General features: G+C 43.8%; 1 protein-coding gene across 6 annotated transcripts in view; it reads right to left on the reverse strand.

Moving 5' to 3' along the window:
- Positions 1-19,027, reverse strand: part of LOC116242356 (uncharacterized) — a 197,248-nt gene that overhangs the window by 26,318 nt on the left and 151,903 nt on the right. The window contains exon 3 of one of the 6 annotated variants that reach the window (XM_090135513.1): positions 1,446-1,786. The exons of the other annotated variants lie outside the window; for them this stretch is intronic. Within the exon in view, the coding sequence (XP_089991639.1) occupies positions 1,707-1,786 (80 nt within the window). The 3' untranslated portion in view covers positions 1,446-1,706. Of the gene's footprint in view, positions 1-1,445; positions 1,787-19,027 lie in introns of those variants that run through there. 6 annotated transcript variants of the gene reach the window in all.

A 19,027-nucleotide genomic window follows, 5' to 3' on the forward strand; every position in this document is an offset into this window, starting at 1 on the left:
CCTCCCGGTTCTTTCAACTCTCCAGTATTCTTACAGATGAAAAATCAGTGCATGTCACAGCATTTAGAAAACCAATTATAAATGATAATAATCCAGCAGACCAACACTGAGATTAGAATATCTCATGGAGTCATTTTTGTCTTTGAAAGGTGAGTGCTGTGGTTTTGGTTCTTTTTTTACAGTCTAACCTAGGGACATGTAGCAAAGAAGTCCTCTTGCATGGCTCGTAATGAAACAAGTAACATCAACAGATGAGCATTCCCCTGAGCAAAGTGCTGTGGGGCTCCAGCTCACAGAGCTGCAGCGGCTATTGTTGTGGGTTTCCCACAATGATGGCAGAACCTAGTAATGGACCAAGGCCCAGACATTCCTAAGGTTTCCCAAGTGAAATGATGGCTTTCCAGTCTTTCAGATAGCTGTGCTGCAAGGATATGCTTGGCAGAGGGTATGGTATAATCAAAGATAGTGAACTTGGCCACCTATGTATTCTATCTGAGCCCTTAATGCTCCTTTCGTCACTTTGCTAGCAATTTCAAAGACAACAGATAGTGGCAGATTCTGCTGTCAAAACACTCCTCCCAGCTGCTGGGAATGGCTGTGTCTACTGTGGCAATGCAGGTATTGCACAGTAGTGCAGCCTCTTCAGCCCTGCAAAACATGATCCTCACCTGGATATTGGTGCTGTGGAAATGGCACCCTGGGGATCACTGCTGGTATGTTCTGCTCTGGATGCTGTGGGGTGGCAGAGTAAGGGGAGGCGTGGATCTGATGTCCCTGAGCCATCAGATCATGATGGCTGAATCATAGAATCATAGAATCACAGAATGGTTTGGGTTGGAAGGGACCTTAAAGATCATCTAGTTCTCCCATGGGCAGGGCTGCCACCCAGCAGCTCAGGCTGCCCAGGGCCCCATCCAGCAGCCTGGCCTTGAACACCTCCAGGGAAGGGGCAACCACAGCTCCTCTGTGCAGCCTGTGCCAGTGTCTCTTCACCCTCCCTCCTAAATTTCCTCCTGCAAATTGGCTTTGAAACAGTGAACTTCAGCACTTTAGTAAGTGGGATTCCACCAGCAGTCTGAAATAGTGTGTTGCTACTGAGTCCACTGAGCATCACAGCTCTGGGTTGCTGAAGCCCTTTTTCAGTAGGGTATTAATCTTAAAATTTAACACAAGCAGCTGCCAATTGTTTTGCTGGGGTTATGCATGTGTTTATGTTTCGTTTTGTTTTGTTTTTTTTTTGCTGAACAGGAGTCTTAATGCATTATGGAGAAAACAGTAAGGAAACTGGCTGAAAGGCTTGGAAAAATCATTATTGCATCTGACCGAACTGAAAAATACAAAAAATTTGCTTACCTCTTCTTTTTTTTCTAGGTAATTACCAGATTCCACTATGTGATAACTTATACTTGAGCAATAAAATCTAGCACTGACCATTTATTCCCATTGATTAAATACTACACTGTAGCAGCACATGAGGTTTAAAAATAGATACATTCATTAGAACTGGGAAGAAACTGTACTTTTAGAGGAAGTATCTGGTATACTGGTTTGGGGGTGGTGGTGGAACAGTGCTTAATAGTCCTGCTATCTAACCTGCTCATCGCACAGCAATCCAACAGCAATTAACCAGTATCCTCTGGCAGGCAGTAGGAGCTGACAAACTTGCCAAGCCGGTCCCTGGGCACCCAGAGGATGACAGCAGGCAGTCACAAGGAGTGCTGGGAAACTGCCTCTGCCTGGGAAGAGCTCTTCTCGTGGGAGATCCTGCCCATGCCATTGAGAAGCCCTAGAGTAAAAACCCAGTGTCTCAGAGAAAGCTGAGCCTCTTCTCTATTATCTTCTATATTATCAGCTAAATTTCTGCTCCTTGGTCCCAGTTTTATCCATTTCCAAGAGATTCATTCTACATTTACCATTACTGGACTAGCTTCAAGCCCACAGGATTCTTTGCAGAGGGAGCAAGCAGGGATGGGTTCATTTTCTCTGGCTGAGCTTCGTGCATGAGAAACCAGGGAAAAAAAAACAAACAAAAAAAAACACCCAAAACCTTAATATCTAGATAGCTGCTCAGTTGCAAGACATAACATTCTCACTTATAAAAGGCAGGAGACACACCTAGAAGAGCTGATTTAGAAATAACAATAATAATACAACTTGTGACCTATACACCCTATGTGAAGGACAAAAACAGGCTGTATGCTTATGGGAACAGTGGTTCTGAAACCCAGCTATTACTATTGTTTTTCCAAAACAGAGTCTACAGAGGAAGATCAACAAGGCAATGGTAATTCTCAGGCTGCTAAAGCAGCTCAAGAACAGTGATAAATTAAGCTCAGATCTAAGGAAAACTGCTTCTTCACAGAATCATAGAATCATAGAACAGCATATGTTGGAAGGGACCTTGAAGATCAACTAGTTCCAGTGCTTCAGACTTCCCAGGGCCCCATCCAACCTGTCTTTGAAATCTTCCAGGGATGGGGCATCCACAGCTTTTCTGGGCAACCTGCTCCTTAGCAGTTCAAAGCCTCGTCCCAGATTGTGTCAGATGCTCAAGGAGCACTGTGTAGCCCTGTTCTATTCCTCATGTCTCTTGGTGCTTCTGGGCACCTGTGGCCAAGCAAGGGCAAATCCCTCACCACTAGTCACCACTGTGTCCCTCACATGCTGGGCACAAGGCTGGCTTCATGTTTCCCATTGGTTTTGAGGAATGGCAAGGCATGGAAGGACTGCTCAAACTTTCGAACTCAGGCTTACATAGATGACTTCTCTGAAGACACTTGAAGGAGGTTTGCTGTCTGCAACTTTATCATCCAGTCAGAGGGCAAATGTGCTCAGTTCATAGGAGATCTGACTTAGTTTCCCAAGAGCAGAAAGATGATCTCTCCTCTGAGAAAAAGGAAGTCCTGCTATGACATCAGACTAGTAGAAATCTTGGGGTCAAACCTGTCATTCGGGTTCTCCAGTGCTGTTCACATCCACATTCTTGTTACTGCAGGTGATGCAAATAGTGGCTGCTATCAGAGATTAGATCAAGCAATGGCTTGGATTTTGGATGTGGCTTCATTGGAGGGGAATGCTGAATTATCCCTACTGTAAAAATATGTCATTGTCAAGTATTGGTATTTATCATTTCCTGCCTGTACAAGTTTTGTTTCTGTTATAAATTTAACTTAGTGCTTTTACCACAGTAGCCTTTATAATTAAAATGGCAACATGCCTCATAACTATCTCATTTTTGCTCACCCATCACTCACTGGGGAAAATACATTCCCCTCCTAAAAGCTGAGTATGGAAATTTGTAGAAGTAAGGAAGATCTGGGAGATAATACCGCAAGAATGTCAAACTTCTTTCTGAGTTACTAGGACAAGGAATGTGCAAAGCCATTTTACTTCTATCAGGAGACGTGGGTGTTTTGTAAGGTTGGTTGGTGTGGTTTGGATTTGGAAGCCCCAGTCATGCCAGTCATTTGGCAAGGCTAAGCCTGTGCTTTGGTCCTTCTGGAGCCTTAGGGATCACCTTAGGGTGCTGGAACAGTTACCAAAGCAGGGTCTGGTTTGGCATAGCCCTTATTGAGCAGTAGGAACAAGCCATCCCCATTCTTTTGCTTGTGAATGCTGCTCAAGGACTTTTAGAGGCAAAGCCTCACTGAAATGCACAGCGGTGGCATAAGAGAAATACTTCTCTGGAAAGAAGAATGAGCTTGGAAGACAACATCCAAATTCCCAAAGTTATGAGGAATTATGTTTCTCAGTGACAAAGAAACCTTTAACTAAACTCCACGTACGTAGCTTTCTGCTGCCTCATGCAGTTGCTCAAATATGCAATTATGTTCTGCCAATGAGGCTGTGTAGTTATGCACCTCTGAAATTGCCAAAGAGTTCAATTAGCTAACCCCATCATAATACACTTAGCACTGTTTGTTTTGCTTTTATCTTTTCTTTCTAACTGAAAGGGTGGAGGAAATTAAGTAAACATTCCGTTTATTAGCAGCTAATGTCTTCACTTTACAGATCTCAGGAAATGAGAGCTCTGTGATAACTGGCAACATCAATTGCTGATTTACCAGGAATCCCCCGCAGTGTATGACTGCATGAGCCAGCAGAGGCTGAGAGATCACACAGCCGCCTCCGACTGCCCCCAGCTACATTGGGGCTGCGTTGGGCAGAATGCGTGGAATGCCAGTCATGCCTATGATTTAGTCAGGTTATTCACCAGTGGCCCCTATTTCTCCAGGTAGAGAATCCGCAATGGAAATAATGATACAAAATACATGTGCAGAGTCAATTAGATTTCTTGGACCTATAGGACTTAGTGCACACCAGTGTTTGTTAACTCTGTGGAGTCCAAGACAAACTAAACTTGTAATGTGTGCTGTACAGATAAGTGCAGTAAATCAGTGCCTGCAATGTGTATGACTTACTGAGAAATAAGTTAACAGGGCAGCACAGGCACAGAGGGTCTACCTTGAGCATGGCCACTGTAAGAGGCCATGCATGCGTATATGTGTGTATAATGACTTTGGAGTCAGAGTGAAGCTGTCTGATGAGAGAAAACGTATCTGACATCTGCAAATTTTGGAAGAAGACCAAATTCCAATTCCCCCCTCATTTGAATAAAAGCTGTAGGCTGAAAATAGAACGTGCTCATGTAAACCTGGAACTATGGGTCCCTAAATTCAAAGCATTTAACTCTCCTGCAACTTCTTGTATGATGGGGGGGTGACATTTTAGTTTTGACTCAGCTGCTCCCATGGAATATGGAGCACTGCATTTGCTGAAGCTCATAAAAAAATATTGTGCAGGCTACAAGTGCTTCTCTCACACCTGTGCTGCTCTCCTCAAATTAACTTGCTGGTGATGGATGTGTAATTGTGTGTGCAGATGTGTATCTGGCGGGATCTATGAAGTGTTTGTTTGGGAACAAAAGAAACAGCACCCAGCCCACTTGCAGCTGACTTGTTTCTGAAGGGCGAGCTTGGGAAAGCAGCACTAGGGACATGTCTCAGCCTTGACAGTGATGGAGATAGTTGCCCTACCTGCTGTGTATTCAGCAACCTTTGGGGTTTGGAGGGCTGTGGCAGTCGGGGGAGATTTTAAGAGATGCCTTTCGGCTTGTCAAGCGAGCATATCTGATGTGGGAATCCCTGATAGACAGGGAGCACACAGCCCTGCTGTATCCCCAGGGCAGAGATTGCTACAGCTCTCTTCCCTTCCGCCTAAGGCCCCGCTCCCAGAGCCTCTCATCCTGCCCACCCAACCCGCTGACTGCCATTCTCCTCCCTACCCCACTGCTCAGCAGTTCCCTTCAGCTCTGCTTGGTCAGGGTGCTGGAGGTGACAGCCAGCTATCTCTCTCTCTTCCCCATGCTCCTCTCCATCACCATCTTCAGCAAAGTAGAGAATGGGATGCTTATCGGCCAGTGAGGACGTCTTGGAAGGAAGGAGAGAGATAGCCCAGGGCTACAAGAAAATATTCTGTAGTGCCTATGGAATTAATCAGTTGTATCAAGACCAATATTGAAATATAATCCTATTGTTCTTGCCATTGTGCTCATCAAATGAGAATATGCAATCACTCAATACATGGAATGCCTTCACAGAGCCAAGTCCTATCTGTAGGCTCCCTTTCTGCTTCCCCCTTTTTTCCTGTAAAATAGATCAGAAATATACTTAATTTATGAGCTGTGACTAGGTGGTAATTCAGTCAATATGTTTCTCAAAGACACAAATGTATAACAGATTCCAGGCATGTCTGCAAAATCCAATTGTTTTTAGTCAAGGAACCATCATTTTTGATTACTACGCTCACTCCAAATTAGATATTCATACTTTTTCATCTTATTATTTTTTATCCTACTGCTCTGTACTGATTTACAGCAGGGGAAAACCTACTCTTGTTTGAAATATCCACTGACATTGATGAATTCTGCATGAGGCGCATGATTAAATGTTATTTAATTTCTTAATGATGTCCATAAGCGTATGTGAGTGGTCTCCAGGCAATATAAATTCCATGCATCAACACAGAGCAATAAGCAGTTCAGAGACCTGATGTAGTAACCAGTTCAGATAGGCTCGTTCCAGTTTTAACATCTATGGTTTGAAGAATAAAAACAAGATTACTGTGACTGCAAGAGGAAATCTTTTCTTATTTGATTTGTACGACAAACATCACCTGGCAACTTGATTGTAGCCTTGCCTCTCATCTGAGTACATCTGTGCTGATCTCTCCTTTTGTAAAAACATTATGCCTTTTGCCTTGATATTGATCTGCTTCTCAGGGATTAGCATAAAATCGTACAGCCCTCTCAGAGCTTTATCATATCTTCATTGCAAAACCCATACGAGCCCTTTTCTATTATAACAAAAGAGTCTTTGTCGCATCCTTAATCTGTCAGCATTCTGTAGGAATGAAAGATGTAGATATAATTACAGAGTTTGAAATTCATGTTCTAGGCTGGTCCAGCTGCCAGGAAAAGGAATATAAAGAGGATAAATCCATGCATCCTACTTGCCTCAGTATTGTCTTGGTAGGGCCAACTGGATCTGAGTAAAACGTCAAACTTTGTGTGTTTTTACAATGACCGCCGAAGAAGTTGCAGAGTCTGTTTCTCATCTTCATACACAGAAAGGCCTTTGCTGCTTCTTTTCTCTGCCATTGTGTCCCTTTACTCAGGTGTCTCCTCCAGCTTGCTGCATCCAGCAGCCATTGCTCTCATCTGAGAAGACAAAGGCAGTGGGATGGGCTGCTGGGGATATCATTTAACTGCCTCAGAGTAACAACTGTGCTCAGTATGGACATCTGACAGGCCTCACGGCCCTCCTTGTAGTCTTGACTGGAGAACAACCACCTTCGTGTTTGTAGTACTGGGGCTTGATATCTGACACCTCCTGAAGTAAAGGTGATGTTTAACTACAAGTGTCTCATGAAATACAGGCTGGGACACTGCCCCCCCCAGGCATGCTTTAGTGCGTGTACATCAGAACACATCAAACCACCAATCTATTTGGCTGGACTTTGATGGATTTACTTCCAGCAAACTGAAGATTGAGTCTTACAGAGGACAGAAACTACTCAGGTTAAAATCACATACATGATTACATCCCAGATCACATTATACAGATGGCATGACCTTCCCCTTCTTTAATCAGTGAACGGTTTGCTTTTGCTGTTCACAAGCATCTCTCTCTTTTCAGAGGAAAGAAATTAAAAAAGAAACAAGAGCAGCACTGCTGCAAACCAGGCCCTACTACGTGCAATCACCCTTTTCTCTGGTCAGAACTTCCCGAGACCTTGGGGCTGACATGCTGAGATCTCCTGGTGTCACAGTGGCACTGGTCCCCATCCCGTGACACTTCAGGAGAGGTGAGAAAGCTGTCTGCAGAGTGAGAAACTACGGATAAAAATAGCAAAGTCCCTCTGATCCCCAGCTTCCAGCAGGCGATAATGCTGACTAACATGCCAGCCTTGCTCTGGTGGGCTCAGGAGAAGCTGGCAGAGAGGTGGTTAAATGGTAATGTTCAGAAATACCCAGCAAGTGGCTGAGTGAGCAAGAAGAGCTGTACATGGAAGGACGGAGCCCAGGGAGACATCACCCTTCAGCAACCTTTCAGGCTTTGTCTTGACATATCCTGCTTTTCCTGCAGAGAAGTCTTTCCATGGAAAGCTTCCTCGATAGGCCTTGACCACTTTCCTTGATGCAAGGCTATATTAGCAGCAGGTGTTTAGTGCTCAAAGCCCTGCAGAAGCTGTGGTCCTTCCTGGTGGGTGGCTCAAGGTGCCTCCATATGCAGGTTGTCACCCCAACCTCTGTCCCCAAACTCCCAGTGCCTCTGCTGCCTGGCTCTCACACACCACACCAGGCACGCCTGCTCCCTGTTCTAAGTCCTCTGCCAAAACCTCTGACACAAACAGCACTGGTATGTCACAACATGTCACTTAAGTATTCAGTCAGTTCCTCTTCCAATTCAAGCTAGCCAAGGAATAATAAATGACACAAAATGCTGGCTTCCCAACTACTTTAGCTAATCTAGCCATTTATTTCTGGATCTAATCAGTATTCCAATCTAATATGCACACCATCTTGCATTTCCACATTTTTGTAGCTGTTCCAAGTATCTTGCACTACATAACTGGAAGGCATTCTGCTTGTCCTGTGGTAGGATTGTAACACCCATCCCAGGGTGGCTGCTGCACCCCATCAGCAACAGGGAGCTCTGGGCTGGGGGAGAATAAAGCAACGTGCTGGTGTCAGAGCTGAATTGTGCCTCAGGGTAGAAAACTGGAGGAAAATAAATACAAAACCAGAACATAGGCTATGTTAGAATGACACATAGGCAGGGAGAGGATGGAGACAGGATGACACTGCAGACTGCTGGGGAGCTGCTCATTGCTGCCAGCTTCACTTGCCAGTGCTCGAACTTTGTGTTTTCATTTCCTTCTGTAATCCCACAAGGGGTGAGAAGCTAAAGCACAGTGAAAAACTGGCCTGCAAACACCAGCCTGCCTGGCTGTAATGATTGAGGGCATGATGCTGCAAGTTCTCCCCCATCTGCATCCACCTCCAGTGGGCAACCCAGCTATGCTTTGCTGTGCCATGCCAAGCTTTACCATGCTGAACCATGCAGCATAGCGTGTGGGCCTGCCTTTGGAGCAGGGAGGGCACAGTTGCCTTGCAGCTAGTCCCTCCAAGGAAGAAAAGAGAGGCAAAAGCCTAATCCCTACTCATTTGCACTGAAATCCTACAGGAAGAGGAGCAGAAGACAGGATGAACATATTCAGTAAATCCGACCAGAGTCACCATAATCCCAGTTGGGAAATACCCTGTGTGCTCTCCCAGAGGGGATTCATTTCTAAAGGAAAGGGTGGTGAATCACCATGGCAAGAAGCAACCCGCTTATTCTGCCTGGTGGCAGGGGAACATCCCAGCAAGCACATCTCAGGGGACTAATGGAGCCATCCTTCTGTGTGTTCAGCAGTTATGTCTGACTCAGATGCCAAGCAGAACGAACACATTAACCTTACTTTAAAGCCTGGAAAGCTTTGTAAAATCTAGTTAGGCATGCAAAGAGTGTGCATTTACTTGTATGTCTGAACTGCACATCCATTGCACTGAGGTGGACAGAGTGCTGCTGAGATGTGATGCAGAAAATCCCTGGACACAACTGCAGAACTGAGGTCTTTGCATTCTAAATACTTCTTCTCACTTTCTTTTTCATGCCATTCTGTCAGCTGTCAGTAAGTTGCAACAGGAAATGTCTCCAGGCACCACTCCAGCAAAGCTGCCCTTTCCCTCTTGGCAAGCTTGGAACTGTCTTGGGGGTACAGCCCTTTGCTCCCAGGGGCTCATTGTGCCCACTCACCATGAACAGTGCAGTATGGGGTGGCACAAAGGGTCTGAGGAGATCACTGCTCTCAGACATGATCCTGCCTTGCTGGGCATTCCCTGGAAACCTACCTGCAGTGCCAGGGATGGGGCTTTGTGCAGAAGAAAATATGACTAGAGCAGCTGAAGAGAGAACAGGGAGAAGCCTCCATCTGCTTAATGTAAGGTTGCATTTAACCTCTTGGCAAGGAAACCCACAGAGAAGAGGAATATTTTTGAAGGTCTATCTTCTCCTCAAAGATTTGAAGTTGATATGGCTACCACCTCTTTCTGTCTTGGAACACAAGTGGGAGAAGGGAGGTATCTGAGATGCAGGTCTAAGTGCTGCAACTCATGCTTATCACCATCCCAGGACGCAGCTAATTTGGACAATAAATTTAGACTTGGTGCAAACCTTCTCTGCATTTCTTTGAATGCAAAACAAAGCCTACTATCCTGGCCAGGACTGTCCTCCAAGATTAATGTTCAAGGGCTGCTGTGCAACTGCATTTGTTACTGGATATGAGGTATGTTCAGATTTCAGAGCAGTTGTAATAGTGCAAAATAGATAATTAATAATGAAAAATGTCTCCATAATCTGTGGGCCTCCCCTCTTTCCCCATGTGTTTTCATTTTAGTAATAAGCATAAAAAAAAAAATAAAAAAAGAAAAAAAAAGAAAAAACCCAGGTTTTCCTCTATATCATCTAAAACTATCACACTGACACTTCATTTCTGTTCATTCTTTTTTTTTCTCCAGGCTATAGCTACACATTCAGACTACAAATGACAAGAGGCAGGGGCCTCATCCTCATTACATTTGAAAAATGTTTCTAACAGAATAAAAGTGTTCTTACAGAACAAACACTGTAGTAATTAAGTATTCACTGAATTTTAGGACTCAGTGTAGATGGAGCATAGATACATTAGTTGGTCCCCAGAGAAAAAGATAAGCATCAGCAGGCTGTCAACTCAGCATGCACTTCTGGGAGAAGAAGGTGTTAGAGTGGTTGCAAGGGAGAGCAAGCTGTGAGAAACCAGCACAAGCTCTGCACTTCTGTGGGAGGCCACTGACCCATGGGCAAGGGCAACTTCAGGGCCAGAGAAGTTCACCTGTAGTCTATTTAGATATAAACCTTCCGTTACAGATATCATCATTATTTAACATTACCACCCATTTACTACAGAGCCACCAGAAGACTGCAAAGGGCCCTGCACACAGCCGTGGCCTGCAATGTCTAAAGCTCTTGAGATTAGATCTTCCTGCACTTGTCCCTCAGAAGACACACATGCCTTTCTGGTCACGTCAGGATACAGCAGCTGGGGGAGGAAAGGGCAAGGATGTTTTTTTGTGGGCCAACAAGAGCCTCAAGGGCTAGTCACAACACCCTTCCATCATTTTTATTTAGCACTCAGCAAATAGAGAGCCATTTATTGTCCATAGAATAGTTTGTAGAGCTCTGCTTTTGCTGAGTTGTACATGGAACTGAGCCAAAAGGAGAAGAAATAATTAACAGTCTGTCCTGTCCATATGTTTAAAATACACTGCAAAATGAAAACAGTCCTGTGGAGAGCTCTTTGCATTAAAGCTTTTTCATCATGCAGAGTTGGAATATTTTCTCTGTTCCTTAGGGGAAGACTTAGGACAATATTTGAGAAACCAGAGTTAATAATAATTTTAAGAACCTTTCTTCCAAATTGTTTCAATTCATTATTCAAACATTGTATGCCTGTATAAAAATAGAATTAATTTATAGTGCATTTTGAAATTATTTCAGATGTTCAGAATACTAAGGAAAAACCAAAATGAGTCTGGATTCAGATGGTACAACCTGGAAAACAGAATGGTTCATGTTTTTAGCCAGATTCGGACTGAAATGCTATGGTCTAGACTGATTCATTTAAAATAGATCTGATATCACCTGATCTGTATCTACTTAAAGCAACTTACTGGGTTTGAATTTCTTAGGAAAGAAATGTTAGGAGTTAATAATAGGAGTTCCTTGTGTGACAGGGGAGGAATTCATGTCAATCCTAATTGTCATGAAATGAAGCATACCCACATGAGTGCTGCTCATTCCTGTTTAAACAAATAATTTCAGAAAATCTCCTCAGCAATCAACATAATACATCCTCCACTCCTATCAGCACCTGTTAGCCTCATTATCAAGATCGTTGCAATTGCTTTCTGGTGAATCACCAGTGCAAAGCAAACAAGATCCCAGCAGAACCAGTCTAAAAATGATCTTTACCTCAATGAGCAGTTGTGACTGACCATATAACGAGTCCCCCATGGCAGACTCCAGTTGTTGTGACAATGGTCATCCTGTGTCTCTTAGCTTATCCCTAGGGGTCAATTACTCTTGGCCTATCTGCTACCCATCAGCTTCTTGGCAAAGCTAGGAAAAGTTTCATGTAATAAAAGCAAGACTAATAAAGTTGTTTGGCTGGGTTTTTTGTTTGTTGTTGTTGTTGTTGTTTTTTCACATGAAGGATCTGCACAAAACCCAAACTTTCTCTCTTCACTATCAGTTGTTTCCCAAGGCTTTTCTGGCATCAACAGTCTATCAAAGTTAAGTTGGCATTACCAGTCTGGTGTAAGACAGAGTCCAAGGCCAGCCATCCAACAAAGGCCTAGTTGCATACTGTTGATAATCTGCACAGAGAAGCCAAGCTCTGAATAACTTGCAGGCTAGCCAGCAGCCCTTTGGACTCATGTTCAAGTCTACTGGCAACGTCAGGTGGAGATTTCACTGGGACAATCTAGCATGCACCTGCAGACTTTTACTCTGATCATTCATTCATCTGTCATCTTGTAATGCCTATATACTCCAAGCAAAGGCTAGCCATTGGGGTTGGCTGGACAGGGATCAAATATCCCTTGTGGAATCCCAAAGATTTGCCTGTGCAGGCACTGTTGGGTAAGCACATGGGCTGTCCTTAGGGGGAAGCCACACAAGTGTCAAAGCTTCTCTTCCACTGGCACGGAGGAGATAAATGCTCCTAAATACTTACCACACTCTCCCAGCCCAGTCTTTGTGCCTCATCCCCTGCCTCAGGGTCTCAATCCCAGCTGCAAATGCTGAATACAGTGACATAACACAGATTTCACTTTCCTTTTATTTCCCTGGTAACTGGAAGGTCAAAACAAATTGAATTAAAGAACTGTGTGGGGAATTCAGTAATTAAAAGCTTGTGAATGAGTGTAAAAGTTAATCACAAAAATAAATAGTTAACCAGTAATGACACTGCATTAAGGTAATAGCACTATATGCTACATCATATAACAGCAGCTGAGAGAGCTGAAGCCACTGAGAAACCATAAGTCATTATTGGAATCCAGGAGAAAATCCATGTTGCTGTGGTCTAGCTCTGGAGCAGTTAGGGAGCTGAGTTGCAGGCACAGGCACAGGTGACATCCTGACATCCTCCTTAACTTGCACAGAACCATTGAATCATAGAATGGCTTAGGTTGGAAGGGACCTCAAGGATCATCAGTTTCCAACCCCCCTGCCACAGGCAAGATTGCCAACCACTGGATCAAGCACTAAATTAAATTGCCCAGGGCCCCATGCAACCTGGCCTTAAACACCTCCAGGGCATCCAGATTGTCCAGCCTCTCTGGACAACCTGTTCCAGCACCTCACCACTCTCTCAGTAAAAAACTTCTCCCTGACATCTAATCTAAATCTCACCTCCTTTAGGTTAAAACTGTTCACCATTTCCTACTGCTATCTACCCCTCTACAAAGTTGATTTCCCTCATGTTTATAAACTCCCTTTAAATACTGGGACGCTGCAATGTTGTCTCCCTGTAGCTTCTATTTTCCAGGCTGAACAAGCCCAGTTCCTTCAGCCTATCTTTGTAAGATAGGTATCATCTAAGCATGATGTGTATTCCTTGGGTGCCAGCTGACATCATAAGCCAGTGACCTGAGGCATAGGGGGCAGGTGAAACAGTGGGATAAGAGGTTGGAAGTCTGTCCTGCAACAACCATTCTGTGCTATAAGTAAAGCTGTTTGCTTCAGAAACCAGAATGCTGAATGTCACTCTTCACACACAAAAGAAAAAGGAGGTGGTGGGGAAGTAGGAATGCTCACTGTCAATTAAGTAATGTCATCTAAATCATTCTGTCTTGATCTCCTCTGGAGGGGAAAAGCTGGCAGACATCTCCTCACAGCTGAGTGGGAAGGTCCTGCAGAACGAGTTGCACCTCTTCTTCCTTCCCATGAAGAGCAGGGTCAAGTAGAGAACAATTCTTTGGGCATCCCAAGTATTTTCCCAGCAGCCCCACTGCTTCTGAAGGGAATAAGCAGTCACACTTTTAAGTTTCAGACCCACTGACAAAAAAAAAATAGGGCTAGATGAGACCGCTGAGGGTCATACAATCATAGAATGGCCCAGGTTGGAATGGACCTTTAAGATCATCTAGTTCCAGCCTCCCTGATGTGGGCAGGGCTGGCACCCACTAAATCAGGCTGCCCAGGATCCCATCAAGCCTGGCCTTGAACACCTCCAGGGATGGGGCACCCTCAGCCTTTCTGTGCAACCTATTTCTGTGCCTCACCATACTCTAAATGAAGAATTTCTTCTTAACATCTATCTAAAACATCCCCTCTTTCAGTTTAAACCTTTGCCCATGTCCAATCATTCTCCAGCTGCATAAAAAGTTGATCTCCCTCTGTAAGCTCATTTCAAGTATTGGGAGATCGCAACAAGGACTCCCTGGAACCTTCTGTTCTTCAAACTAAACAATCCCAATTCCTCCAGTCTTTCATCATAGGAGAGGTGCTCCAGCCCTCTGATCTCAGCCTTCCTCTGGACCCACTCCAACAGTTCCACATGCTTCTTGTATTGGAGGCCCCAGGCCTGGATGCGTTACTCCAGATGGAGCCTCACAAGGGCAGAGCAGAGGGGTACAGTCACCTGCCTTTCCCTGCTGGCCACCTTTCACGTGATGCAGCCCAGGATACTGTTGGCCTTCTGGACTACAAAAGCACACTGCTGGCTCAAGTCCAGAATTTTGTCCATCAGGACCCCCCAAGATCATACCAGTGCAGCCAAGCAGATGCATCTGTCCAAACATCCCTCTGCAGACTCAAAGCCACTGTATGAGGTGAGTGTAACCTGGATGAGAACAGTTGGCAGGCTGCAGGTAGCTACCAGGTAATGTTTGAAGGGTCTGGAAGTGTTCCACAGCCTAATCAAGCAGTGCTTAGGCTTTAAACAAAATCAGAATGTCTCTATGTGGGTAAATCTCTGCATCTAGCATTCACTTTTGAGCGTTTGTCACAGAAGGACTTTTAGTGACGGAGAAATCAGCCTCAAGGTAAGCACGGGAAAGATATACAATCAAGATATTAAAGTTACACCAATCTTCTTTAAAAAAGGAAACACTCCATTCTGAAGCAGCTGGAAGAACAGTTATGCCGTACCAAAACCATAGGTCCCAAAGCTAGAAGAGGCACCTCTGTTATGTCCTCAAGTACCTTCCTCAGAGGGAAGCAGATGTCAACAATTATTCGCAATACAACTGACACAGTGAAAAAAGAAACCTTAGCTGTTGCCAAAACTCCTAATATTTTCTTTCTGCTAAATCAGTCTGATCCTGCTGGGGTCACTGGGTTGAAACAGTACTGTCCTTTACATAGTCACATTTCTGTAGCCCTTGATTGCTGAATTTTTTACTGGTCCTTCAGGGCACCCAATCTAAAAGAGAAAGGGTAGAAGGATGCCTTGTCCAACCTTTATTAATTTGAATTTATTATATTCAGTACTGTCCTTCACCACTGCATAGCTAGGGGGAAGGGAAGAGAGCTGAGCCTTCAGCTGGGGAATTTCGGTAACCTTGGTGTTTAAACACATAGACAATGCACAGCAAGTGTCTGCTTTGCCTGTAATGTACTTTTTCCCATAACACTAAATGAACTCATTTTCTTAAAACTGAGATCTTTCCAATGCCAGGTTATTTTTTAGATATAAACTCAACATTATGAATCATGTCACATCGCATCTTAATCTAACAGGTTATAAAAATAGAAACCATCAATAGCTGAATGTTTTCTGGGTGCTTAAACAGCTACATTTCCTGAGCCCAAATAGTAGCTGTGCTATTAATAAGTAGAGCAATACAGTCCAAACATTGCCAAACCCACATCAGCTCAGATACGTTAGTAAGATTTGGAATGAAATAACACAGGTTGCTTATCTACTTTTTGCAGTAAATGAGATTTTAAAAGTGAGGAATACATCTTCTAGTAATACGGAGGTAAAAAATGTTAAGAAATACTGATTAGTAGTAGAATTAAGTTTTCTGATGTAGTTTTGTTTTACAACAGTAAACTCCACCCTAAAAATGGTACAATTTACTCTATAACCTTCACACTGTCAGGTCTCAGTGACTTGACATATGAACAGGCTGATACTTAAAATATAGGCTGCATTAAAATTACTGTCTGTTGGATAGGAAAAGCCAGTAAGCTTTCCATGTTGGAACTCAATTATTATCTACTAGTTTGAAAATCTTCTGAGCTTACAGATACAGGAGTTCTGATCACTAACTAGACTCTTATTTGAACCATTAAATCACAGCACAGCCCCCCAGTTCAGTAAATGCTTAAGCACCAAATCTGAGCTTCAGTGCCAAATAAACAAGTGTATCATACTGTTATGCCATTTAGGCTGCTATACAAACTGAAAGAAAGCACATCTAGCTTAATGTGTGCATTAAACACTGTGTAAGCATACAAAATTACAATATTAGTGTTCTGTAATGAAATCATGCTGCTAGCAATAAGCTCAGCACAAATCTTCCTGCTTTCTCAAGAAGAGAGCAACAGACTTCTCTGAAATCTGCTCTATAAAAGCAATAAAATCATGAGGTGGGAGAGAAAGCAAACCTAGAAGGCCAGTCCTCAGTAGAAAAACATTTTCATGCTTTTAGAAATCAGGTTTCTATGTATCTTCCCATCATGGGACTCTTCCCTGTAACTTCCCTTCTTTCAACACACTCCTCTAGCTGTTGACTGGCAGATCCTGCAATACTTTGCATCAATTTATGTCTTAACTGCTATCCTTTGATATGTGTAGATTCATGGCTTTTTGCTGACCTCTTGGAGTTTTCATTCAAGATACCAATTTCTCATGCAGGAAAGCCAGAAAACTAGATAGCATTTAGAATGCCCAAAACATATGATCTTGGCTTTCTTTCATAAACCAGATGATGGATGGTCTGTAGTGTTTATAAATAACGTACATCAAGAAACCCACAAGGGACTTGCGTTGGTCCTCTAAAAACACACGCTAAAATGCCTTGGTGATGTCTGCTTGTTGCAAAAAAAAAAAAAAAAGAAGAAAAAAAAAAGGCAACAAAAACCCAATCAACCAACAAATCAACGAAAAAACCCTCTCTTTTCAGCCCATCATCACATCCAGGGCTTTCATTAATGATTATCAGACCTAACTAGTCAGTGCCTATGCCCATCCCTGTCACACGGATCAAGCCCAGACCTGAGAACAACAGAGCAGAGCACCAGTGGTCTTCATCCACCCTTTGGGCATTGCTTCCCTATGAGCAGAAATGAGCACTGCTCTCACAACAAGGTGCACAGCACCACAGCCTTTCCAAATAGACACACAAAAATTGGCTAAGGATAGATGGGTTTTCAGGGCCTAGAAGGCAGCAGGTTGAGCCTCATCTCTTCTGGTTCTGTCTGGAAGGCCCTGTGTTGGCACCAGTGCTAATCCACAAAGGGGTGGGAAGAGTCTCAGCCAGGACTGGACTTAAACCTGTGCTTAACCAAGCATCTAGACATTCTCAGAGAGGCATGAGTAAGTGCTCTCATATCCCCTTGACTTCCACTTTAGCTTTATCAACCTTCATTTAACATGAAAGAACTCAGAGGAAGCACAGTGTTTATTCATAAAGCCTGCTTGCACCTTGTGCGTCAGTGGCCCCAAGCAAGCTTCTCTTTCAACTTCTTTCCCTATCTGCTGTTGCAGGCAGCTGAGCCCTGTGAGCTGTCAAGGCCTTCAAGCAGTGTCTCCTTCTGACTCCAGGGAGCAGAAGGCCCCCAGCTTGTGCTGGTAGACTCTTGATCTTTGATGCCTATTGGCAAGAATGGCTGGGGAGCCACCAAGCTCACTGTGTGTCCCTGCTGGGCATGCAGCCTCTCCCTGGGATTAACGAGTCCATGTGTTCTCTCATCTATTGCTGGTTTAAAAAACAAAGCCAGGGAAGTGATGTTTTAGTTGGGAGGGTTTGATATCCTAGGGAAGCATGCATTAAGTAATAGGCCGTTATTGCTTTTACATTAAGGCTGAGAAGTAGGAGGAATGAGGCAGGTAGAAAGGCTGGAAAAGCAGACCTAGAACAATGTGGAGTGGACAAACCTGATCTGCTGTGCTAGACACCGATAACAAGGATGCAGCTCTTTCATTTGCAGGCTCTGTGCTTTTCTGATTAGCACAGTCACAGGTGAACAGTTGGTGGGGAAGCCTGACATAAAGCTAAAAGCAACAAAGAGTTAAAGCTGCAGTATAATTGCAGGATTACTTGGAACCTCATTAGTTTAATTTTGTCTGGAGTTCAGTTCTTAGTTCGGAGCTTAGAGCTTTTGGAAAACCTATTCTTCATTTTAGGTCAGAAGCATGCTATTCTCATGATATTATTGAGTATATTTGGAGCATATTATTCAGCCAATGGTTCCTCCCATAATTTCTGTTTTTTCTAGTCTTGCATGCAACTCTCTGTCTGTGGAATATCAGTGTTGCAATAGCCCTAAGGAGAAAACCTTAATTTAAAAACAAAAACACAGAGGTAGTTTCACAGAGATCTTTAACTGTGTCTTTCTGCCGATGGCTAACTGAAGCAAGTGAAATGAAGTGCTGCATTGCTGAGCTACACTCAGATAACACTAGTCCAAAGAAACGTTACATTCAGTTCAAAAGAAGAAAAAGAGCAAGGCTGGGGCACTAGAAAACATTTGTCACTACAGATAGAATATGTCCCAGCTAATAGTCGAAAGAAAAAGAGAATAATTGAGCTGTCATTTTGGCATGCAAAGGCACCCCATTTGTTTTAACCTGAATTGTAGCTAAGTTGAATTTTTGAAAGCAAAGAGATTAGCTTCATCAACTTCCTCTATTTTTTTTTTTTTTTCATTCAGTTGTGAACCCAAGGGCTATGGGATTCAGCTACCTAGGAAGCAAAGAAAATCACAATTAGATGTGACCTGCAGTCACTACAATCCAATGAAGTAACATCCGTGACTTGGTGCAGGCCTCTGGAGAGCATGTTTTAGCTCTAGAAGGGGTGCTTTGTGTGTTTAACTCCACATCCCCAACACTACTCAGTCAAATAACAGTTACTGAAGCCTACCTGAGCACATCCAAGGGACTGAGTGCTTAAAGTTATCCAAGGACCTACAGCAGATCCCAGTGGCTGTAGAACAACAAAGTCAGTGGCACCTCAAGCTACTTCCCCCTTGGGCCACGTATCTCCAGCTTGGAAAGACTGGATTCAGGGATGGAGTATAAGCAATTCTCTGTATTCAGGCCCCTCCCCTTCTTCCTTAAACTCAGAATGTGTGCTTACAAGGTGGGTCAGCACCTGCATGCTCTCCTCACCTGCTGTGACTCAGCAGGAAGCTGAGGTATTGCCTGC

The sequence above is a fragment of the Phasianus colchicus genome, chromosome 2 (genome assembly GCF_987193195.1).
Source record: "Phasianus colchicus chromosome 2, bPhaCol1.hap1.1, whole genome shotgun sequence".
Lineage (NCBI taxonomy): Eukaryota > Metazoa > Chordata > Aves > Galliformes > Phasianidae > Phasianus > Phasianus colchicus.